This window comes from Moschus berezovskii, chromosome 2, assembly GCF_049115385.1.
Source record: "Moschus berezovskii isolate FMDL1 chromosome 2, NW_MosBer_1.0, whole genome shotgun sequence".
Taxonomy (NCBI): domain Eukaryota; kingdom Metazoa; phylum Chordata; class Mammalia; order Artiodactyla; family Moschidae; genus Moschus; species Moschus berezovskii.
In genome coordinates this window covers 51,800,172-51,826,598 of record NC_142461.1, presented here as the reverse complement: position 1 = coordinate 51,826,598, position 26,427 = coordinate 51,800,172, and the positions used below count along the sequence as shown (strand labels likewise).

Below are 26,427 nucleotides of genomic sequence, written 5' to 3'. Positions count from 1 at the left end.
TCTGTGGGAGAGGGTGAGGGTGGGATAGTTTGAGAGAATGGCATTGAAACATGTATATTATCATATGTGGAACAAATGGCCAGTTCAGGGTCAATGCATGTTATAGGATGCTCGGGGCTGGTATGCGGGGATGACCCAGAAGGAGGATAAGAGGAGGAAGGAGGTAGGAGGGGGGTTCGGGAGGGAGAACTCATGTACACCCAGGGCGGATTCATGTCAATGTATGACAAAACCAAGCAATATAATATTGTAAAATAATTAGCCTCCAATAAAAATTTTTAAAAAATAAATAAATAAATAAAAATTAAAAAAAAAAAACTTATGTTAACACTTAGGTACTTACGCTCCATGAAATAGGGCCCAGGCTCAATTCTCCATACAATTTGCCCTTTTTGTGTTCCAGTCACACCCCTGTTTTTAGAATCCCAGAAGTTGGCTGGAGAATTCTCATCTGGAAAAACCAAATAAACACTTTTTAAGCTTATAATTATAACTTCTTTGCCTTTCCTTAGCTCAAAGATGTAGTATGAGTTGTATAATAAATGGAAAAAAATAAAGAGGGAAATATTAATGAACACTATTGTTAATGACGATTGGTTATTTAAGATGGCAGAGTAGAAGGACATGAGCTCCTCTTCTCCTATGAGAACTCCAAAATTACAACTTACTGGTGAACAACAGTCAACAGGAGAATGCTGGATCCCACCAAAAAAATACACGCTACTTCCAAGGGCAAAGAAGAAGCCCAAGCAAAATGGTAGGAGGGGTGAAATTATGTTTAGAATCAAACCCCATACCTGACAGAAATGCTCGAAGAACTCAAATTAAAATCTTGTGCACACCAGGAGACTCCACAGAGACTGAGCCAGATCTGTCTTTGAGTGTTTGAGTGTCTCCTGTGGAGCTAAGGGTCAGCAGTGCATTATAGGGGACTGGAATGCAAAAGCAGGGAATCAAGAGATACCTGGAGTAACAGGCAAGTCTGACCTTGGAGTACAGAATGAAGCAGGACGAAAGTTAACAGTTTTGCTAAAAGAACGCACTGGTCTTAAGAAACACCCTCTTCCAACAACACAAGAGAAGACTCTACACATGGACATTACCAGATGATCAATAACAAAATCATATTGATTATATTCGTTTAAGGCAAAGGTATAGAAGCTCTATACAGTCAGCGAAAACAAGACCAGGAGCTGAGTGGCTCAGATCATGAACTCTTTATTGCCAAATTCAAACTTAAATTGAAGAAAAAGGGAAAACCACCAGACCATTCAGGTATGACCTAAATCAAATCCCTTACAATTTGACAGTGGAAGTGACAAACAGATTCAAGGGATTAGATCTGATAGAGTGCCCAAAGAACTATGGACAGAGGTTCATGACATTGTACAGAAGACAGTGATCAAGACCATCCCCAAGAAAAAGAAATGCAAAAAGGCAAAACGGTTGTTTGAGGAGGCCTTGCAAAGAGCTGAGAAAAGAAAAGAAGCTAAAGGCAAAGGAGAAAAGGAAAGATATACCCATGTGAATGCAGAGTTCCAAAAAATAGCAAGGAGAGATAAGAAAGCCTTCCTCAGTGATCAATGCAAAGAAATAGAGGAAAACAACAGAATGGGAAAGACTAGAGATCTCTTCAAGAAAATTAGAGATACCAAGGGAATATTTCATGCAAAGATGGGCTCGATAAAGGACAGAAATGGACCTAACAGAAGCAGAACATATTAAGAAGAGGTGGCAAGAATACACAGAACTATACAAAAAAGATCTTCAAGACCCAGATAATTACAATGGTGTGATCACTCACCTAGGGCCAGACATCTTGGAATGTGAAGTCAAGTGGGCCTTAGGAAGCATCACTACGAACACGGCTAGTGGAGGTGATGGAATTCCAGTTGAGCTATTTCAGATCCTGAAAGATGATGCTGTGAAGGTGCTGCACTCAATATGCCAGCAAATTTGGAAAACTCAGCAGTGGCCACAGGACTGGAAAAGGTCAGTTTTCATTCCAATCCCAAAGAAATGCAAGGCCAAAGAATGTTCAAACTACCGCACAATTGCACTCATCTCACATGCTAGCAAAGGAATGCTCAAAATCCTCCAAATCAGGTGTCAAAAGTACGTGAACCTTGAACTTCCAGATATTCAAGCTGGATTTAGAAAAAGCAGAGCAACCAGAGATCAAATTGCCAACATCCGATGGATCATCAAAAAAGGAAGAGAGTTCCAGAAAAATATCTACCTCTGTTTTATTGACTATGCCTTTGATTGTGTGGATCACAACAAACTGTGGAAAATTCTGAAAGAGATGGGAATACCAGACCACCTGATCTGCCTCCAGAGAAATCTGTATGCAGGTCAAGAAGCAACACTTATAACTGGACAATCGACTGGTTCCAAATCAGGAAAGGAGTATGTTAAGGCTGTATACTGTCACCCTGCTTATTTAACTTCTATGCAGAGTACATCATGAGAAATGCCGGGCTGGATGAAGCACAAGCTGGAATCAAGATTGCCGGGAGAAGTATCAGTAACATCAGATATGCAGATGATACCACCCTTATGGCAGAAAGTGAAGAAGAACTAAAGAGCCTCTTGATGAAAGTGAAAGAGGAGAATGACAAAGCTGGCTTAAAACTCAACATTCAGAAAACTAAGATCAGGGCATCCAGTCCCATCATTTCATGGCAAATAGATGGGGAAACAATGGAAACAGTGACAGACTTTATTTTCTTAGGTTCCAAAACCACTGCAGATGGTGACTGCAGCCATGAAATTAAAAGACGCTTACTCCTTGGAAGAAAAGCTATGACCAACCTAGATAGCATATTAAAAAGCAGAGACATTACTTTGCCAACAAAGGTCCATAGTAAAAGCTATTGTCTTTCCAGTAGTCATGTATGATGTGAGAGTTGGACTATAAAGAAAGCTGAGCACCAAAGAATTGATGCTTTTGACCTGCGGTGTTGGAGAAGACTCTTGAGAGTCCCTTGGACTGCAAGGAGATCCAATCAGTCAATCCTAAAGGAAATCAGTAGTGAATATTCATTGGAAGGACTGATGCTGAAGCTGAAACTCCAATACTTTTAGCCACCTGATGCGAAGAACTGACTCACTGGAAAAGTCCCTGATGCTGGGAAAGATTGAAAGCAGGAAGAAAAGCAGACAACAAAGGATGAGATGTTTCGATGGCATCACCGACTCGATGGACATGAATTTGAGTAAGCTCCACGAGTTGGTGATGGCAGGGAAGCCTGGCATGCTGCAGTCCATGGAGTCACAAAGAGTCGGACACGACCAAGTGACTGAACTAAACTGATTGCGACTGACTTACTTATTTACTTGCATTTACAAGGGAGAACTAGGGAGAAGAGTGGGCAGGTGGAAAGTAAATGGCATGTCTGGACTTAGCCAGGTTGGTCACTAAACTGCCAAAAGACAAAACTGCAAAGAACAAAGAGTATGAATGTTCATCAACCAGCAATGAGGGGACACATAAAAAGAGAGTGGGTGAGCTCCTGTCTATAAAATCCTTTAATAAGAAAAAAAAAAGATGAAGAGCTAAGCTGATAGAATATAAGAGGATCAAGATGGGGTTAACGAGGGGATATTAAGCTAGGAAACTGAGTCAAGACACAGCACAGGTTTGCCATGGAGAGTGTTCAGGAAATGCTAAGCAAGTCAGCACGTTGGCTGAGATAATTGTTCATAATGGTCACCAGTGGGTTACCTTGACACAACAGAAGAGAAGGAAAGAGGAAGAAGGATAGAAAGGACAGATCCAAAGAACAGGCCTGAAAGCAGCATTCTCTCTAAGCTCTCTGACTTCATGGCACTAAGAAAATGGTCATATTTGTAGGACACACTGGGGTACATGAAAGAGACACTGAACACGTAAGTTGACAATAGGGGTGCTCTGGCTGCCCCAGGCTCTGCCCCACCACGAAGGCAGAAGGGATTCATGTTCTTTAACCTGCTCACATCGCACTAGTTTGAAGCTCGGTCCTAAGGTCCTGGAATAGGAAATGAAACTAAGGATGTGACAAAGGGACCATTCAGAGTTTTACAGGTACACAAGTGTGTGTGCAGAGACACTGGCTCTTTAAGTCAGATGCACCTCATTTTCATCCCCAAACCTCTTTCCTAGGAGGGAAGATTAGGCATACACTTTAACTGAGAGCTGGAATTAAGCAGACAGGGTGAAGTCAGTGAGCTGCTAAAACAGGAAAGGTAGAAAACAGGTTCAAAGTCCAAGGGAATAGTCCTGAGAATAAAAACCTCAATTCGTAAGAACATAAAAGAAACAGAAAGTGGTCCATGCGAAGGGTCGGATAATCCAGCTCTGAGGGATTTCTGTCTGTGGTTTCCCTCGGGGCCCACTGGTTTTATGACATTGAGAAGTCAAAGAGGTCTGGGAGGAGTGGTCCTTTCTGCTGTCTGTAATCAACATAGCATAAGTCAAAGATTCTTTATGGTGAAAGGCCAAGAAGCAGTGTCACCTCCTCTCAGAAAAACAACACAAGGCAATCCACTCCATTCCATCATAGAAATACAACCACACTGATATTTAGAAGGCACTCAAGTATCACTTAAAACTGGATTTGAAAGATGGCATGTGGCTATTGGAGGCACATGCTGCTCACTGCCTCTCCCTTGAGCCTCTTCCTTGTCAACTGAACCCCAATTCTATCCAAGGTAACAATGTATCCAGTTAAAATAGTTACCCTTAAATGCAGCTAAGGGTGGCATGCGGCCAGTGCATGTGGGTTGAATTCTACTAGGTGGGACTTCTGGGGGAGCTATTATTTTTAAGATTGATAAGAGGACACTCAATCATCTTTTGGCTCTCCCTCCCACCTCCTCTCTTCTTAGATGAGAGCCACAAGCTAAGGATGACAGAGAAAGAAGCTAGAAACATCCATGATGATCCTTTGAACCCTGAATGGCCCTCAGACTTCTTGCTACTGAGGTAAAAATAAATTCCTAGTTAGTTAAGCCCCTGTGGTTGGGTTTCTGTTACTTGTGGCCAAACACAATTCCTAACAGACACAACTACCATCCTAAAAGTCATTCAGTGATTTATACCCACGAGGCCCGCCTTGAACCAGAATCACTGAGACTGGATCACTTCTCCAGTTGAGACAACAAAGGTAGCGTCTTCTTTTCTAAAACATACTTTAATGGGCAAAGTTGCCTGCATAGGAACAGAGACTCTCATGTTTTCACAAACAGATGCATTGTACCAGCTGTTGGTCGCATGGAAGGCTTCAGGAAGCTGGACCCTGAGGGGAACAGAACACAGACACAGGGAGTAGAAGGTGTCTGTCCAACTGTTCAAAATGCCAGACAGCTATGCACATGAGAAATTTTCTGAAAATACTGTTGTGTCAGTTTCCTCTTGAGGCCTCAGGAAAGACAGGCAATAACAAATCTCATTTTAGGATCACAACGATAAAATGCAACTTTCACAAAATTACACTTCTTAAAGTGTGACCTCACCGTAAGAGGGTTGCCACTTCTACTATTACTAAACTTTTTCTGCCCAAGCCATCAGTTAAGCCAAACCAAGTACATACTTCTGGCGTATCAACCCTAGGGAGATGCAGCACTGAAGAGCAGAAACAGAGGGGAGGGTGGGGGTAATGAGACGAGAATTATCGGAAGAGGACTTATCCCTACACAGAAGTGATTCCTGGGGCTTGACACAACCCTTTGTATGTTCCCTGTAGGAGAATCGTGTCAGAGAACCAATGCCAGCATCTTCTGTTCCAGGAAGAGCCACTAGTAACTTTTTCTTTGCCTATTACATTCACTTCGAGGTAGAAATACTGCACTGCATGAATATCCTCCCTTCGTCTCAGAAGTCAGAAATAAGGGAGAACGAGTTACGGGTGCTTCCTCCTCAGACCCTTTACCAAGAAAGAGACCTAGAGTAAGGTGTTCAAATCACCTACCAGCTCATGGGGTTAGCATAAACCATATATCTCTGACTTTAGCTCCTATCATTGGTTTATAGGCAATGTGGACAACTCCATTTGGTTAAATTTATGATATTTAAAGAAATAAAGGCGAGTCTCTGGAAGCAAAATGTTGAAAATGTATCGTGATCATTCAGACTCATAAGGAACTCAAATGTCCCATATATGATGAGAAATGAATCAGAATTAGGATGAAAAGGCCCAGTTCAGATGCTTGATGGGTCTGCTCTTTTTTTTAAGCCCAAAATGTCACAGTGAGAAACAATCCTGTAAACCTTCATGGGGAAGGTCTTATTCCCCACCATGCATAGTGTCTTTCACATAGAAGTTACCCAAGTTGGTTAATATTCTGGCTATTCTACATGGAAATTTTTCTCTGATGAGATTATAGTTCTGATAATTCATCATCCCTGACAGATAGCAGCACTCTTGTCATTGAGTGACCTAGAGCCAGACATCCTGGAATGTGAAGTCAAGTGGGCCTTAGAAAGCATCACTACGAACAAAGCTAGTGGAGGTGATCGAATTCCAGTTGAGCTATTTCGAATCCTAAAAGATGATGCTGTGAAAGTGCTGCACTCAATATGCCAGCAAATTTGGAAAACTCAGCAGTGGCCACAAGACTGGAAAAGGTCAGTCTTCATTCCAATCCCAAAGAAAGGCAATGCCAAAGAATGCTCAAACTACTGCACAATTGCACTCATCTCACACGCTAGTAAAGTCATGCTCAAAATTCTCCAAGCCAGGCTTCAGCAATACATGAACCATGAACTTCCAGATGTTGAACTGGTTTTAGAAAAGGCAGAGGAAACAGAAATCAAATTGCCAACATCCGGTGGATCATCGAAAAAGCAAGAGAGTTCCAGAAAAACATCTATTTCTGCTTTATTGACTATGCCAAAGCCTTTGACTGTGTGGATCACAATAAGCTGTGGGAAATTCTGAAAGAGATTGGGATACCAGACCACCTGACCTGCCTCTTGAGAAACCTGTATGCGGATCAAGAAGCAACAGTTAGAACTGGACATGGAACAACAGACTGGTTCCAAACAGGAAAAGGAGTACATCAAGGCTGTATATTGTCACCCTGCTAATTTAACTTACATGCAGAGTACATCATGAGAAACGCTGGGCTGGAGGAAACACAGGCTGGAATCAAGATTGCTGGGAGAAATATCAATAACCTCAGATATGCAGATGATACCACCCTTATGGCAGAAAGTGAAGAAGAACTAAAGAGCCTCTTGATGAAAGTGAAAGAGGAGAGTGAAAAAGTTGGCTTGAAGCTCAACATTCAGAAAAGTAAGATCATGGCATCCGGTCCATCACTCCATGGGAAATAGATGGGGAAACAGTGGAAACACTGTTTTATTTTTCTGGGCTCCAAAATCACTGCAGATGCTGATTGCAGCCATGAAATTAAAAGATGCTTACTCCTTGGAGGGAAAGTTATGACCAACCTAGATAGCATATTGAAAAGCAGACATTACTTTGTCAACAAACGTCTGTCTAGTCAAGGCTATGGTTTTTCCAGTGGTCATGTATGATGTGAGAGTTGGAGTATAAAGAAAGCTGATTGCTGAAGAATTGATGCTTTTGAACTGTGGTGCTGGAGAAGACCCTTGAGCCCTTGAGAGTCCCTTGGACTGCAAGGAGATCCAACCAGTCCATCCTAAAGGAAATCGGCCCTGAATATTCATTAGAAGGACTGATGCTGAAGCTGAAACTCCAATACTTTGGCCACCTGATGCGAAGAGCTGACTCATTGGAAAAGACCCTGATGCTGCGAAAGATTGAGGGCAGGAGGAGAAGGGGACAACAGAGAGATGGTTGGATGGCATCATCAACTCAATGGACATGGGTTTGGGTGAACTCCGGGAGTTGGTGATGAACAGGGAGGCCTGGCGTGCTGCAGTTCATGGGGTCAGAAAGAGTCAGACACGCCTGAATGACTTAACTACAACTTCAACAAAAGCAGGGGTTTGGCAAACTGCCCCACTCTGCAGTCAAAAATCAAACTATAGTCAGCCCTCTGCATATTCAATGGGTTCCTCCTTATCCACAGGTAGTTTGACATCTACGGATTCAACTAACCATGGATTGTGTGGAACTACAGTATTTATACTGAAAAAAATCGAGTATTAGTAGACCTGGGTAATTCAAACCCATGTTGTTCAAAGATCAGCTGTACTCTTTAGGGCTACTCCAGTTAATTTTGTTTTTAATACTATAACTACTTATGTTAAGTCTGCTTCTCCAAAGGAAAAACAAAGTATTTGGACCCAGGAATAAAGAAGCCGGCGTATAAGATTACACCACACAAAACTAACTCTCTTTTTTATTAGAGTACAGTAGCTCAGAGTACTTTCTCAGATTTGGTTAATTATATGAGAAACAGTCTCTTTCGCTTAATGAAAACCACATGATTTTACCTTGTCTTAAACAAAATCTCTATATAAACTGATTAAAAAACTCTTCTACACATTTGCTTCCCAAGTGTCTCAGTGGTAAAGAATGCACCTGCCGATGCAGGAGCCACGGGAGACGTGGGTTCAATCCCTGGGTTGGGAAGATCCCCAGAGGAGGAAATGATATCCCACTCCAGTATTCTTGCCGGGAAAATGCCATGGACAGAGAAGTCTGGCAGGCTATAGTCCATGGGGTTGCAAAGAGTTGGACATGACTGAGCACGCCTGCACCTTCCCCTTTAACTAACTGATCCTCCACGGCAATGACTGCCTAACTCTATTGCTCACAATGAATACCCTGGGATTCTTCAAAACACAGATTTCTAGTTAGTAGGTTTGTTCAGGATGCAGGAATCTGAATTTTAGCGAACACCTCATTCAGTTGATTCTGATGCAATACTACAAAAATACCTCACGTGGAAAAAACTGTTCCATGGTAATCTCCAGGGAAACTGAGCAGTCACATCTGCCACGTACATCGCATTTCTTTCCTTCCTTCACTTGAATGGCTTTTATTGACCAACTACTGTGAAAGTCAACACCCCATCTCCTGCCAAAAGGAGATGCAGTGTAGTAGGAAAAGACTGGCATGTAAGGTACAACGCAATACTGAAACTGCTGGATAGAGGTGTGCACGCTTTAGAAAGTATTAAAGGAGAACCAAACAGGAATGATCAGCATTCCCTGAGACTGTGTATAATGAATATGGTGCTGGTCTATCAAGTTTGAAACGTCTTTGGGAGATGAATCTGGAGCTATACTTTCGGAGATCTACACTTTTTTTTGTTTGTTTTGTTTTTCACTTTTTATTTTTATAATTTATTTATTTTAATTGGAGGCTAATTACTTTACAATATTGTATTGGTTTTGCCATACATCGACATGAATCCGCCCCAGGTGGACATGTGTTCCCCATCCTGAACTCCCCTCTCACCTCCCTCCCCATCCCATCCCTCTGGGTCATCCCTGTGCACCAGCCCCGAGCATCCTGTATCATGCATCGAACCTGGACTGGAAATTCATTTCACGTATGATAATATACATGTTTCAAGGCCACTCTCCCAAATCATCCCACCCTCGCCCTCTCCCACAGAGTCCAAAAGACTGTTCTATACATCTGTGTCTCTTTTGCCATCTCGTATACCAGTCCATTCTAAAAGAGATCAATCCTGGGTGTTCATTGAAAGGACTGATGCTAAAGCTGAAACTCCAATACTTTGGCCACCTCATGCGATGAGTTGACTCACTGGAAAAGACTCTGATGCTGGGAAGGATTGGGGGCAGGAGGAGAAGGGGACGACAGAGAATGAGATGGCTGGATGGCATCACCGACTCGATGGACATGAGTTTGAGTGAACTCCGGGAGCTGGTGATGGACAGGGAGGCCTGGCGTGCTGTGATTCAAAGAGTTGGACACGACTGAGCGACTGAACTGAACTGAACTGATACAGGGTTATCGAGATCTACACATTTAAGCGAGTCATTAAGGTATTTCAATCCATTTCTCCTTTTCTTTCTTAGAAAGGAAGGTTAATTATATTAACTTACTATATGATTGTAAAGATTAATTTTAAAAAATAAATTCTTTTAAAATGCCACTGAGACCTAAAATAACATAAACATAAAGTCTTTCATGCACCAAACTCTTCCTTTCCCATAATATTTCTCACAGAGAGATCAGTGTGAAAGTAATCTTTTAAAGATTAATTTTTTCTGTATGATTTTTGGATTCCAGAAAATGTCCTATGAATAGGTTTTGAAGATAATAAAAAATATATATAGGAGATATGACCAGACATATCAAACATATCCAAATATAATTTGATTTGAAAATGTTTCTATGTCTATATTAATATTTCTAAAACCTCCATTCAATACTGGAGATAAAACAGGAACAAAAAAAGTAGTCAAAGTCCTCACACTTCCATCAGGCAACCTAGGGAAATGGAAAAAAGATGAGAAATTTTGTGAGAAAGACGCCACGTGACAGACTGTGCCAGAGATGAAAAATGATGCTTACAAATTTTCTTTTGCTCTAAAGCAATTACTCCCTATATTTTCTCATAAAATGGCATAAACATCTAAATTGATGTAAAATTACTTTGGGATACAAATTGAATATCCCTATATCCTGAGATAAGATCATAAAGGAGCCTCAATTTATTCCAGCTACACTCAGAAATTAGATGCCTTGTCTAGGATTTGGGATTTAGAAAGCAATCCTAAAGTATTAATATAATGTGAATCAAAATGATCATTCTAGACCTGGGCAAAAATACACCTTCACAGGGGCTGCGTGACTGTTAAAACTCTGCAAATTTACCTGCAAGTGCTAGGCAAGTTATGTGAGAGGAAAACTCTGATAATGACTGAGATTTGAACTAAACTGCAGGGAAGGGGTGACTCTTTACCATTGATTGTACCAAAGAGAGCAACAATCTTATTAAGTGCTGTGAAAATTCCCTAACAAACTGCCTCATGAATCGGCACACTCTACATTTGTTTTTAACCTGATGTCCCTAGAGTCCCAATTCTGTACACTAACACCCTCTCTGAGTGGAGAAAAAATAGAAAAGAGTGTGTATATCAGACATATTTAGAGATTGCCATGATGACACCATGTTATCAAATGAGAATTTCCCCACTGGTGACTATGGCTTTGGAACCACTTGAATGGCATTTTTCTTAGGGAGACCAGAAAGTTTTGCTGATTATAATGTGCTGGAGATGAGAGAAAAAGACAGTAGCACATTACAGGACAGAGAAAGCAACAGGGGCTGAGAAGATACACTTGCAAGAGGGAAAGGTCTGCCCTTGGGGATGTTTGCACTGAAGTCCGTGTCTCACTGCCTGCAAGGGAACAAGGGAGCATTTGGCATGGGGATGGGGGAGTGGAGTGGGGTGCATATACTGATTCAGTGCCATACACAGCCACAGTATGAGAGAGGTGTGTTATTGTTGTCTCTACAGGAGGCCTCACCAGGAGTGGCAGAGCTCAATCCAAATTATATGTTTCAGTAGATCCATGCTGGGTGACATAATTTATAACCAACTCCTAAACCATACCCCTGAGGTCTCCTCAACATTCAGACCTCCATACATGCTGGGCAGAGGCTGGAGGCCCTGCTAAGCAACTTCCTATATAAAATACCTGATCCTAAACTAGTCAGTTAAACCCTCATTTTGACAAGGAAGGAGTGGGGGAACCACAAATAGACCAGTGAGAGAAATACTTGGACTCATTTCGGTAAATACCTCCCCAGAGTCTCAGTCAGAGAGGGTTTAAAGAAGAATTCATTTTAAAAACAGGCATCCCAGGTGGCACAGTGGTTAAAGACTAGCCTGCCAATGCAGGGCACACAGGAGACACAGATTCGATCCCTGGGTTGGGAAGATGCCCTGGAGAAGGAAATGGCAACCCACTCCAGTATTCTTGCCTGGAGAATCCCATGGACAGGGGAGCTTGGCGGGCTACAGTCCATGGGATAGCAGAGTTGGACATGCATGCCTGCATAATATTTACATGTAAAAAAATAGATCCCTATTTCTTTCAGAGTAAAATTCAAAGTCTTTACAGAGGTGAACAGTGTCCTACAGGACCTGGCAGCCCCAGTCTCCATCCCTCAAAAAATTACAGCTCTGAGTTCATCTTTCCCTACTTTGCCCCTGTACCCACTCAATCCACTCCAGCCACAACAGACTCCCTGATAGTAAAGGGGATCCACCACACAAAAATATGCCACTTTGAGCTGAAAGTAATTAGTTTTCTGCTCTATTCTTTAAATCTAAAAGCAAGACCCAAATTTTCATCTGTAAAGTCTCCCTCTTCCATACTAGAAAGAGTAAAATGACTCAATCACTACTCACCAAAGGAGAAGGAACTAACTTCAATCTGCATAACAAACCTTCCTAAAATAACCCTTATCTTCCAGTAGTTCCCCCCATATATTTACCTTCCCACAATTTACCAGCTCTCCCTTTGTCTAGTTCAGTTCAGTTCAGTTCAGTTCAGTCGCTCAGTCGTGTCCGACTCTCCGCGACCCCATGAATCACAGCACGCCAGGCCTCCCTGTCCATCACAATTTATTGCCCTTTTTTAAAGTAGGATATAAGCCCAAGTTTAATCACCCTTTCTGGTTTTCATATACAAGAAGGCTTTGTGTAAGTAAAAATAAAAATTCTAACAGTTATTAAAATTTGGGTATCCTTTTTCCTCTTAATCTGTCTTCTGTCAGTCTAATTTGCAGGCCTGGTAGCCAAATCTAAGAGAATAAAGCTTTTTTTTCCTCCTCTACACTATCCTCAAAGTTCTGTTCAGGATTCTGCCTCAGGATCTATTTGTCTGAAACTTTCCCCCCATATACCCACATGGATCAGTCCTCTCCTTAAATCGTTTTTCTCTTTTGCTTGCACATAACCATCTCAATGAAATCTACCCTGACTGCCTCTAGCATTCCCGGAGTATCTTACCCTACTCAATTTCCTTTCCAAAACCCTATCACTATCTAACACACTATATAATCTACTTATATTTGTATATTGTCTTTATCTCCAAGAGGTAAACCCCAAGAGGTCAAGAACTTTCGTCTATGCTGTTCACTGATGTAACTGGAACAATATCTGGTACATAGTAGGAGTTCATAGTTAGTTGAATAAGAGATGTCTTCATATATTCTTTTAATTATGATGATATAGTATTAAGTGTATATCAGTATTATACTGTTAAAATATACAAAGGAGGAAATAAAATTCTCACCAAGGAATGCATAAAACCTTTTTTAAAGAGATCTCTGTCATTTTCAAAATAGAGAAAAACAAGGACAAATTTTGCTAAGTTCTATTACACTAACTTAACAAGATCAATTTACTTAAACTCTCAATCTTTATGACAATAATTTTGTATTAATTCAATCACACTTATACGCCTAGTTGACATTCAACTTTGTTTATATCTTAGACAGTCTGTCACACCAATGCACAAAAAGATGAGTTAGTTTTCCTCAGAACACATGATCAATTTCTCGCAAAGGTCTCTGAAACATATTAAACAAGATTTTTTCCTGATGAAGACTTTCAGAGCATTTCTAAATTAAGATTTATCTTTTTCCTCAGCTGAATGTTTTCCTATAGAAAACTCAAATTCCTTGATAATACATCAAATGGAAAAATCACTAAAAGTTTACTTACATCAAATACTCTATTTTATTTGGCTATTATAAAAATTTATAATAAATATCATTGTGAAAAAAGAATATTCAATTTGTAATAGTTTAGTTTAATGTTAGAAATATAAGCAGGAATTAGGCACTCTTTGTAAAATTTGAGACTTAAAAATGAAGTATACACTGCTGTCAGTACATAATTTTCCCCAACAGTTCGCATGGTTGTTTATACTTTTATAATGAGAATGTAAGCCTAAGCTCCTTTAAAGGGTCAAGCATGGTCAGCATATGGTATCTTGGTAAACACCTTGGCACAAGATCCACCTTAGGAATATTATATAACAATAACACTGAAATACCACAATACCCTTCCTAGTACCAAAGCTGACAGGTTAAAACAAGACTTTTTTATTATTAAAGAACTTTCATGAGAAAGAGCAAGTAAATGATATTTTTCTAAAGGTCCATAATTTGAGGCAAGATGATCATAGGCTAACAAAAGTTAGAAGGGAGACTTTAAGGCCTAAAAACAGAAAGAAAACAATTACAGAAGTGATGGTGGAAATGAAATTCAAAATTAATTCAACACATATTTACTGAAAGAAAGCTGAGTGCCGAAGAATTGATGCTTTTGAACCGTGGTATTGGAGAAGACTCTTGAGAGTCCCTTGAACTGCAAGGAGATCCAACTAGTCCATCCTAAAGGAGATCAGTCCTAGATGTTCATTGCAGGGACTGATGTTGAAGCTGAAACTCCAATACTTTGGCCATCTGATGCGGAGAGCCAACTCATTGAAAAAGACCCTGATGCTGGGAAAGATTGCGGGCCAGAGGAGAAGGGGACGACAGAGGAGGAGATGGTTGTATGGCATCACCGACTCAATGGACATGGGTTTGAGTGGACTCCAGGAGTTGGTGATGGACAGGGAGGCCTGGAGTGCTGCAGTTCATGGGGTCGCAAAGAGTTGGACACAACTGAGTGACTGAACTGAACTGATATTTACTGAGCAAACCCTCTCTGGAGGGCCGTATTCTAAGTGACAGGGATTTGAGGGGGAATAGGATTGGAAGGACTGATGCTAAAGCTGAAACTGCAATACTTTGGCCACCTCATGCGACGAGTTGACTCACTGGAAAAGACTCTGATGCTGGGAAAGGTTGGGGGCGGGAGGAGAAGGGGACGACCGAGAATGAGATGGCTGGATGGCATCACTGACTCTGTGGACATGAGTTTGAGTGAACTCCGGGAGTTGGTGATGGACAGGGAGGCCTGGCGTGCTGTGATTCATGGGGTCGTGGAGAGTCGGACACGACTGAGCGACTGGACTGAACTGAACTGAACTGAGGAGAGTCAAAGTCCCTGTCCTTGTGAAGACTTTGGTCCAGTGGGGAAAGCAATGAATAATCAAACACAAAATAATGTGAATGCCAGGTAGTGTACTAAATATAAAGTCAGGTGGTGGTAACATGACTTAAAGAAATATAGCCAGGGAGCAGGAGAGGAGTGAGGTTGGTGGAAGAATACTATTTTCCATAGGCTGTTGAGGGAAACATTTGAACAGGGCCATGAATAAAGTGAAAATGTTAACAAAGGAAAATCCAAGCACCCTGAAACAGGACAAGTCCTCCATGTTCCCAGGAACAATAAAGCGATGCAGAGTGAATGATGAGGCAGAGAGTAGGAGAAGATGAGATGGGAGAGGTAGGCAGGGCCAGCTTGCAGACATGAACACTAGAGAGCTTACCTTGCACTGGGCACTGTTCTACTGTGTTGCCTTTATTAACTCATTGCAACGTCTAACAATCCTTTGAGGTATCTTTATGAGATTTTTAACAATGAGGAAACTAAGGCACAAAGAAGTTAAGAAATGCACTACAAATCCCAAAACTAGTATATGCAGCATGAATCCAGGCTGTCTTGCTCCAGAAGCCACGCTTCTCAATGCTATACCACACCATCTACCTAAACCACAGTGAAGAGTCTGGATTTTACTTGGAGGATAATGGAAAGTCACTGGAGAATTTAAAGCAGGAAAGTGACATGATCTGCATCTAATAAAAAAAAAAAAAACCCTTCTGGCTGCAGTGTACAGAGTACATTGTACAGGGGTAGAGAGGATGGTACACCATGACGTTTTAAGCCCAGGCCCAGCACAAGCCTTGGAGCCATAATCTAAACATGACCCTCCTCCCATCACCATCGTTCCTGTGCAGACAGAGCCGCCAAGCTATAAATATCCACCCTTAGTGCACAAGGCTCTGAACCCATTCCAGGCTCTTCAATCCAATGACCCTGGGAGGTGACTCATCTGCCTCTAAACTCTCTCCAAGCCCAACCATCACCCTCACTAAGTCCACTATTAACTCCTTTCCCCTTCTTTATTCAAATGACTCCTGAAAATCCAACTATCCCCACATTCACATTCAACCTTAATCAGCCAACACAGGAAGTTCTGATTCTCCATCACTTATTAATTCAATAAAACCCTTAATGCAGCATATTTAATACATCACTAGCAGTTAGTCCACAAGGACCCTCTATTCACCAACAGAGTATGTTTTTTGTTTTTAGGTACATACCATTTATTATAGGTGCAATGACAGTAGTATACTGCTTGATAACCATGTTAACCAGCCTTTGGCTGCTAGCTGAAGCTAAGATCCTAGAACTTCATAAAATAGCAGACCCAAGTTTAAAGTCCATTTTTCCCATTTACTGTATGACCTTGGCCAAGTCTTAAAACTGCAAATATTCCATTTCTTTCTTCCATAAAATGATAGCAGCACTCCTAGCTCAGAACACTGTAGGGAGGATGTGCGTACAGAATGTGAACCTGGTACATACTAGGAGCCACATGTCTAGGTTTTTAAATCTATTTCATCCTTCTTAAAAAGAGCTAAGTCTTTAATACTCAGAAAGCACAATTTCCCAACTTTATTTAGTTTTAACTTTTTAAATGTATTTCCTTTAAAGAAACTATTTTATTCTGATTTTTCAAAAATACAGTTAAAGCAAAAAAGCATACTTATTTATATGTTTTGGGAAATTTTTCTTTCTTAGGCAAAGGATGCCAAATAATCAGGCAACAAAAGTGCAGGCCACAGGTACAGTGATATTAATAGCACATTAAGCCATGTACTATGCCATGCAGCACATTCTCCCACGTAGAGGATCTGCCTAGTTCTTGGATAGAGGGTCACTCAAAGCTGAAAGCTCTTTCAGTGAGCTTCAAGCCTGACTTAAAAAAAAAGTAGGGACTTCCCTGGTGGTCCAGCGGCTAAGACTGTACTCTCAATGCAAGGGGTCCATGTTTGATCTCTGATCAGGGAACTAGTTCCAACAGGCTACAACTAAAAGACAGCCAATTAAGTATTTAAAAATAGGAAGAAAGGAAACAGGCAGAGGCACCCTCATCTCTATACACAGTAAATCCAAGACTGCATACAGTTTCAACTTAGGAATCTCTGTCACCCACTGTGTGCATAAAAAGTCACCAGAAATTGCACTGTTTTGACTACATATCCTTATTTTCTTTCCTCTGATTATTTTTTATGAATACACTAAGCTCTCACTCATAGATAATTCCTTCTAATACTAAATGAAGTTTAAAAGCAACCTCTAGATTCTCCAGGATGTCTTTTTTACACTGGATTTGATAACTGAAGATCCTGGGAAATGCACCATCATAAAATATAGTGTTTAGTACCAAACCATCCTTTAGTTCAGAGTAAATTACTACTTTGATCTTAAGAAGCTCAGTAAAAAGAACTTATAATAAGGACTGGAAACCATAATAGATAATTTAAAGAAGGCTATTGCCCTTATTGACGTGAACCAGATACTTGTCAGGGTTAACCCAAACGAGTTCTGAAAATATGAATTAGAAACACGTGGGAGCAATCTTTCTGGAACAGTTACTGCTACTGATTCTAAAGAATAATTTTGAGGAAGGGGCTACTCCCTTGGATCCTGCCCCAAAATGGCTTTATCAGAAGATTGATAACCTTCCCAGAAATTAGATTGCTCACCTGAATCATTACTACATCATCAATTTCCTTTTCATTAAACTGAGCATGTTATTCAATAAGGATGCTCCTGGCATTCTAGTGGATAATTCCTCGTAAGTATCTGTCCAGTACATTATAGAAATATTTAAGGATCCCTGGCTCTCACGCACTAAATGCTAGGTATGCTATTTGCCAATAAAAAATAACATCCCCAACCCCTTTGAGAACCATTTTCGGTATATAGCCAAAAAAAATTTTTTTCATTTGAAAATACTAATTTGAAAAAATTAAAATAGAATTGAAATTTTGCCCTGCCTTCATCCCAGTTTCTAAACAATTAAAGCAGATTCAGAAGGTCTATAGAAAACTGGGCCAGTTTGCCACAGATGCCGCTAGAAAATATTTTTTAAAAACATGGTTTTATTCTTGAGTTAAAATTTTCTTGTAAGATTGTTAAATCAGTACTCCCTAGAATGTGAATTCATATGAATGAATACCTTTCCACAAAAATATTACATTACAAGTAAATCGGTTTTAACATCTCATTCCCAGAGAGAACAGTTTTTAAATCCATCAAAAACACTATTATTCCAGAGGCAGATGACCTGTCATGAAATCTATTTTGACTCAGTCTAATGCCATTTTCAAAGCATTCTTGTAGGTAGAACCTGTACTTAACATCACAGTAAAATAATTCATCTAAAACCAGTGAAACTCTAGAAATTCACAGTGAGGGGACTGTATAGATGTTTCTAAAAATTTCACAAAAGCTTTAATCCCAGCACTAATCTGTCGAGATGTCAAATGACTAAACGTGATAAATGCACCAGATAATTTGTTAATAATTGTTCCTAACTAAGCTGAGAGAGGACAGTATTAAGAATTTTTCAAAGAGAAAGGCAGAGAGAACTATAAATCCCAAGCAGTTGGGCATGGAAATCAGAGAGTGGAATTCATTTCACAGAACTTTCTAATACCTTACCTCAAAAAATCCCAAAGAGTTCATCTCCACTTTCACCAGGGCAGAATCCATCATTTCAAATCAGATTTAGGAAGCAGCTGGAAGAAACATTTCATTTTCCTTAAAACAATGCACCTAGCCTACCCATTGGCAATTTCATTCATAGGAGTGGCCAGAACTGAAGTCTAAGAGGGTCTGGAGTCCTAATGTGGTGGGGAGGGAGCTGCAGATCCACTCCTGAAGCTCTTGCTGCTCCTCTTCCCCCGAAGTTCTAGAAATGAAATACTGAGTGGGACTCAGGCAGGCCGCTGAGGAGACTTCTGTCCAGCTATGAACTGAAAGCTGCCCCTGCCTTTCATCAAGACTTATCACTGTTCAGGCATCCGAAGTGAAAAAACAATCATGTACCAGTGTCCCTGAGGCTGAAGCAGCCATGGCCACGCCCCTGTCAAGCACAGGATGCAATCGCCCCATCCTCCCCTCACTTCCTTCCTTTGCTTTTCCATGGGAGAATTCCAAAGAACTAGTTCTGTGGGTACACACACATACACACACACTCACGCACACAGTGGCCTGATGTCAATAAGTTGTTATCACAAAGAGGGGGGTTTTCTGTTTGATTTACTCAGAAAAGAGTGGCCACTATATGGGGAACTCTAATTTATTGTTATCATTAATCAGATACAGGCTTCATTTAAGTTACTGAAATAGGCTCACGGCATCCTAGCCAATCCAGAATGGAGTCTGTGGATTTGTGATTTCAAATTGTAAACAAAACTGAACTGAACTGAACTAAAACTTTTTCATATATCAAATTGCTTTCATGAAAACCCCCAAATGTGGTTATCAATCCAGAGGTTATTTTCAGACCCTACTTCTAAAGCAAAAATAGACACAGTCACCAGTTTAGCGGGTGCTGCTATTTTACTCTAGGAAGAAGTTGTGGTGGGAGACTCTCTAGTCAGATGCGATGTTCTTCAGTGGAGAAATGGGCTTCATAACACTGTGTGTCCACTGGGCTGTCGTAGCAACTCTGAAGTACTGGCTGAATTGGGTGAATGCAATCAAAGGCTACAAGACCATCTCTTTCCAGCAAAACTTCCAGGAAAGCAAGATGAGATGCCTCATTTGTCATGCTTTGCTGTGAAGTGGGGCAGACTAGATTTAAGTTCCATGCTACACTTGGTGGCTGTAATTTCCTTTCCACTGTTCTCTTAACTGAGACTTAGTTTGCCGTGAAGCTTCAGAACTTTGGACTGTTTCTGGAATAGACTGAGTGACCACAGCAAGCTTGGAATTCCAGAACCACCACCACCCTGCCCAGGCTCTACTGGACATGCAAACCAGTCACATTTTAAGACAAATCATTGTGGATTTCTGGGTGTGTCCTAGCAAACAACAATAATAGCAAGCAGGTATGGAATGCCTACTCTGTACCAGGAACCACAGTAAATGCTTTTAAAAAAAATAGTCTCTAATGAATGCTCTAAACCATGCTCTAAAACTAAGGTCAATGGTGTTATTAGGTCCATTTTACAGATGAGGAAGGACTTTCCTGGTGGCTCTGATGGTAAAGAATCTGCCTGCAATGAAGAAGACCCAGGTTCAATCTCTGGGTCAAGGAAGACCCCTGGAGAAGGGAGTGGCTAACCACTCCAGTATTCCCACCTGGAGAATTCCATGAACAGAGAAGGCTGACGGGCTACAATCCATGGGGCTGAAAAGAGCTGGACACAACTGAAGTGACTAACTCTTCACTTTTCACAGATGAGGAAACTGAGACTCACAGAGAGGAAGTGATAACAGCCAGGATTAAAGTCAGATCTGAATAGACCCAAACCCAAGCTCTTTTACAATACACCACCTCCCTCAAATGACACTGTGAAAATGCCAGTGTCCTCGCTGATTAATAGGTGGCCAACAGGCCCAAGGCAGCCTCAGTCACCATTAGGAGATTAGAAAAAGTAAGCTAGAAAAGATGAATATGTTTCCTACTGTTGGCATGAAAGATGGCTACAGCCTATGAACAAGTCTTCTCAACAGTGTGAGCATCTCTGTTTTCATCCCGAGTTTGTTTAACCCTTGTTAAACCCAATTTTGTTTTACCTCCACTCACGCTCAGGTCCCTGGACCCACCTGATGCTCCCATCACTCTGGCCCTCTCAGCCATTATTCTTTGCCTTCCCAATATTGTAACACTTGCCAGATATGCCACTTTAGCTGAACTCTAGATTCTGGCCCATCCATGTGTCACCGACATTCACGGATGACAGGCTATTTTCCTATGTAAAGGAAATCTTCTTCCTCAAAGCACAAGCCTTTGTCATGATGGAATATAGATCTCCTCAAGTTGATCAAGAAAGAAACTTATAGAGTGGAACAAGGGAGATAAGATGACTGTTACAGGTTAGCCTTAAGGCCATCACATACACCCTTTCATAGCCAGTACCTCTTCACTCACAGTAATCTACTGTAGTAAGAAGATACAACCAAAGGAGAATAGTGTTATACCTTGAAAGTTATATATGCCATTCTTACCTTTAAACCACACCTTTGAAGAAAACACCAAAAAAAAAAAAATCAACAGCAACAAAATGGTAAAGCACATTAATGTCAATTTTGTATCCATATAATACCTTAGCATTTTTGCCTGTTATGTTATCATATGGCACCAGGCACTGGGAAACATATGTGAACAAGGCAAACATAGCTCCTGCTCTTTCTTGCAGAGCTTCTATTTTAGAAAGAGAGAGAAATATAAAATAACAAACATAAATTCTTTAGTTGTTATTACGATACACGCTACTAAGGCAAAAGAGAAGGTGGTAAGGAAATGGCTGAGCTGGGGACATGACCCAGGTCAGAGAAAAAGAGAAAGCTTCCTCACGGAGTTGGTGTGTGGACTAAATCTTGAAGGATGACTAGGAATGGGGGAGGGGATGAAAGAGGAGAGAGAGCTCTTTCCAGATAGTCAAGAGCTGTGGAGAGGCCGTCAGATGGGAAGCAACATGACCTTTTCTTTTTCTGCAATTTGTTTATTCATTTATTTTTTCCTTTTCTCCCCCCCAAGCTTTAAACTTTTTATTTTGTATTGGGGTACATAGCCGGTTAATAATGTTGTGGAAGTTTCAGGTGAGCAGCAAACGGACACAGCCATACATATATGTGAGCTTAGTCACTCAGTTGTATCCGACTCTTTGTGACCCCGTGGACTATAGTCAACCAGGCTCCTCTGTCCATAGGGATTCTCCAGGCAAGAATACTGGAGTGGGTTGACATGCCCTCCTCCAGGGGATTTTCCTGACCTAGGGATTGAACCCAGGTCTCCCGCATTGCAGGCAGATTCTTTACTGTCTGAGCCACCAGGAAAGCCCCAGCCATACATATATATGTATCCATTTCCCCCTGCAAACCCTCCTCCCATCCAGGCTGGCACATAACATTGAGCAGAGTTCCATGTGCTATACAATAGGTCCTTGTTGGCTATCCATTTTAAATACAGCAGTGTGTACATGAACTTCCCAAAGTCCCTATCCCTCCCCACCCCCACCCTAGCAACCATAAGTTCATTTCAAAGGCTGTGAGTCTCTTTCTGTTTTGTAAGAAACTTTTTAGATCCCACATATAAGGGATGTCACATGGTATTTCTCCTTCTTTGTCTGACTTACTTCGCTCAGCATGACAGTCTCTAGGTCCATCCAACAACATGACCTTTTCAAAGACTGAAGGAAGACCAGTGTGACTAGAGCACATAGGATGGGGGAAAGATGAGGCCATGGAAAGACAACAGATTGGACATTTTCAGCATCAGTGTATAGGGAGAGAAAAGGAAGCTTAAGAATAAGGGAATGGAAACTGTCCCTCTCCCCTTTCCGAAGCTCTCGTTCTGAAAGGCCAATTGATGATCACAGTTAACATTCTAAGCAAGGATGCTGTGGGTGGAACTGTGATTTGTGGCTGCTGAATAAATTAATCACATAAATTAAATTAAGTGATTAAAGACATTACTTAACTAAAGTAGCTTACTTCCTCAAAGTTCACAGAATATTTATTAAGAGTAAAGTAGAGAAGAGCAAAGCACAATTCTCAGATTATAATACAAACTGGCAATGAAAAAATTCAACAGTGTCTCTGCCAGCTATTTTTATGCTGGCACCAAAGCACAAAACAGAATCCAGGTTAGCACATCAGGAAGCAACAATCCCTTTCCTGAAAAGCCCATTATGATTTTCCTTTGTGTTTATGCCTTTTGCATGCCTGAGTCTGACATCACCCATATGCATTATTGAAGTCTTGCAGCAAGTGTCTGCTATCTGCTACAGTTTGAACTGCCTGCTTTCTCTTCAACATTGTGTTCATAAAGCAGCCAGATGAATGCTCATTTCATCATCACTCTGTTTTCGGGTTCCCAAAAATCTTCCAATGGAAATACACATTGGCTTGTGTATAAATCAGAAAGCTTTTGAAAATAAATTTTAAAGTGAGACAGCTGCTAAAAGATCAGGGGGAGAACCCTCAAATCTCAACTCAAGTAGACACATGTATATGAAACATGTTTTCATATAGATGTTTTTTTTTTTTAATTTAGCTTAGAAAGTGGTAGCAATCAAATACAATAAAAATAATAATGGCTATCATCTGTTATCTATTAAGAAACTATGTTCCAGGCACACATTCCCTCATTTAATCCTCAAAATAATCTTCTGGAATTGTCACTACAATCTCTACTTCACAAATTAAATGGGGGGTAGACAGATTGAATTACTTGCTGTTAGTTACATAGCAAGAAACCAGCTGAATTTCAAAGCTAGGATTTACATGACATCAAAGCTTATCCATACATTCTGCACTGCTATATAATTCCCAGCAATAACTACCTACCACTCACCAGTGCCAAGAACGGTGCTGATATTTCAGAATCATTAACTGATAAGAGTTCTCCCAGCAATTCTGAGAGGTATTGCTATCCTTAACATGAGGAAACAGTTTGGAAAGGTGGAGTAATTTGATCAAGGGCACACATGGCAAGGTTGAAAGGCTCAAAGGAAGATTTTCCAATAACCTGCATAATTTCACATCCGCAACATTCCTGGGTTACTCACAGTTCAGTAAAGATAAGTATGGGCCTGTTACTTTCTTAGGGTTTTGCAGTTTTACCTGGGAAATTATCATTATGCCTAGGAAAAGAGTAAAGTCCCCAAATAACTGATTTTCTTATCCTAAATGAATAAGGAAATCTCTTTATCAATGCCCATTCAAGTCAAAATGCCACGATTCTGATTCTCTGCTTTCATAAACAAGAATAAATGATCCTTACTTTTCTGACAAATACACAAACATAGTATAATGTGCCAAAAACTCTGAAAGGCATAAACAAATAAGTGGTTCTTTAAAAAAAAAAGTAATTTCCACTAATGAACTAAAGATACAGCTATGAGTGGAATCTTTTATTTGACTGATGTGTATTTTGGAGCTCTAAGAATATATTATTTTTCGATATGGGTTAATTTGGTAGTAACACCTAAAAATGTAGTATTTTTCCTTATCAATACATTTTGTATTAAGTTCAGATTAATGTAAAGACAAGTGTTTTTAAAAGAAATATTAACATATTATATACAATTATATACAATCCCACAAGACTCATTCAATTCATAATAACCAGTTAATTACATGCTTAATGGATTCCATTGCTATGCTAGTTCTTATTCCAAATAAAATTGTATTATTATAAAGCAAGGTGAATTAAAGAATAGATTTTAGGCATTTAAGCTCTGAAAATAAAATGAAAAAGATGCAAAATTACTACAGTAGAGAAGGATGCAGAATTATTTTATTTGCGTATGTGTGTTTTGTGTTTCTGTCTATAAAACGAGAACATACGCTTTTCCACTAATGCTTTGTTAATGCTTGCGATTGGAGGAGGGCGTGGCAATCCATTCCAGTATTCTTGCCTGGAGAATCCCATGGACAGAGAAGCCTGATGGGCTACAGTCCATAGGGTCACACAGAGTCAGACACAACTAAGCAACTAACACACACACACACACACACACACACACACACACACACACTTGAAATAGCAATGAATCCGATAATATCCTAGAGATTCTCTGCTGAAAGCACCTATATAGAGACTCCAATATATTCACATTAGCGGACATTTCAGAATTATAGTGTGCAATAATGTAGACTCTAATACAGAGATTTCCAAAAATCCTGAAAGAGTACAACTCAAATTCCATTGTGTACTAGAATCACCTGGTGAGGCTCATGTTGAAACTTTAGACTAAATTTCACAGAGCAAATCAGAGAAATTCTGATTCAGTGGACATAAGGATCTTAGGAGTCTTCACTGTTACACAATTACCCGAGCTAACTCTGGTACCAGTGGTCCTTAAACCACACTGACCTGTAATCTCAAAATCTAATAGACCGTATATGTGCGTGTATATGTATATGTGAGGTATACATATATGTAAATGCCACGTTTGATTTTGTGAATTTGTTTTAGTAGAAAACTCAAAAAGAAACATGCTTCTTTGTACCTGTGCAGTGTTCCCTACCCTAACAATCCTCATGTTAATTATTTCCAATCCATCATAAGAGAAAAACTATATACTAAGAAGACAAACAAGTACAGGGAAAATGAAGAGACAGGAAGGAACACTAACAAGAGAAAAAAAAGTTTTTGTCTGTATTCAAATCTAGAACAGTGTTCCTCAAAATATGGGCCATGGGTCAGCACTGGGTCATAAGCTGGCTGTTAATGACCCGAGAAAAGTACAGAAATCACGCTTGAGCCTTCAGAAGCTTTTACAGAAATTTGTCAAGAGTAATTTTAAGTCTGTTCAATACAATAATAAAAATGTGGGCTTATATTTTGTGGATCTTATTTTTTATTCCATTTCATTTTTCTAGTAACTTGTTTTTATTCTAATTTACAAATGATCAGTGTCTGTGATAGATCTGACTAACCACAGGTAATCTGAGAAACTCTGGTAAACTCTAGATGGAAGAACGGTCATGTTTGGGAGCCTCCTAGCTCAGGGTTTGCTAAAAAAAAGTGGCTTTCTATAACATCATTTCCAAAGGTTAGGGACCAGAAACAATTTATTGAATGAATGTCTGAACTAACATGTTTAACTTTTCATAATAACTCACTCTGAGTCTGTCAGCAGTGCACCAATCTATGTATTACATTGAATTGACCATCTTTTCTTTTAGCTTGTACCACCTCTTAGAATAATATTTTAGTAAAAGTTCCTAGAAATTTACTTTCAGGAGCAAAAAGCAGTCCTTGTTTCACTCATGGTAATTGTGTATCTTTCAACTTGCAAAGAAACCCTTGAGTTTTAATATTTGAGAATTCAGTGATGAGCTTTTATCACCACATCTACTGTATAGATATACTATCTATACCCTATCTGTGAATCTTTGTTGACATGAAACTATTGTTTCAGGCTGTTCTCAAGAAGCAGCCTGGTCCTCTTAGCATTGGGTCCCTATCAGCTATCTAACGATATCTAAACAGTTATCTAATTGCTCTTTTGGGCTATGACAACAGTAATATGAAGCACAAGATATCAGTACATTATTTCAGTCATAAATATTTACATAGACACAGATCTCATTTTGCAGTTTTCCTGTCTCCTAGTAAAATTTGAATAATAATTCTCTTATTGAAGACCCACATTCTGAACAGAATTGAACCTAAACGCGAGGCAAATTCCTACAGTTTCTGTTTCAGGTCAGTATATCCCTTCATGCCCCCCTGAGTTGCTACTTTTGCTCTACAAATGTTGCCAAAAATAACTTTTCCTCTTCCCAGTTAAATATGGTATTTATAATAG

At 40.1% G+C, this 26,427-nt stretch overlaps 1 protein-coding gene across 3 annotated transcripts in view; it reads right to left on the bottom strand.

The window, feature by feature from the left end:
* Positions 1-26,427, bottom strand: part of HECW2 (HECT, C2 and WW domain containing E3 ubiquitin protein ligase 2) — a 446,193-nt gene that overhangs the window by 169,356 nt on the left and 250,410 nt on the right. For 2 of the 3 annotated variants that reach the window (XM_055397171.2, XM_088828674.1), the window contains exon 3: positions 344-451. In XM_055397171.2, coding sequence (XP_055253146.2) covers positions 344-451 — 108 coding nt within the window. Of the gene's footprint in view, positions 1-343; positions 452-18,595; positions 18,968-26,427 lie in introns of those variants that run through there. The other variant, XM_055397174.2, reaches the window with a different exon arrangement.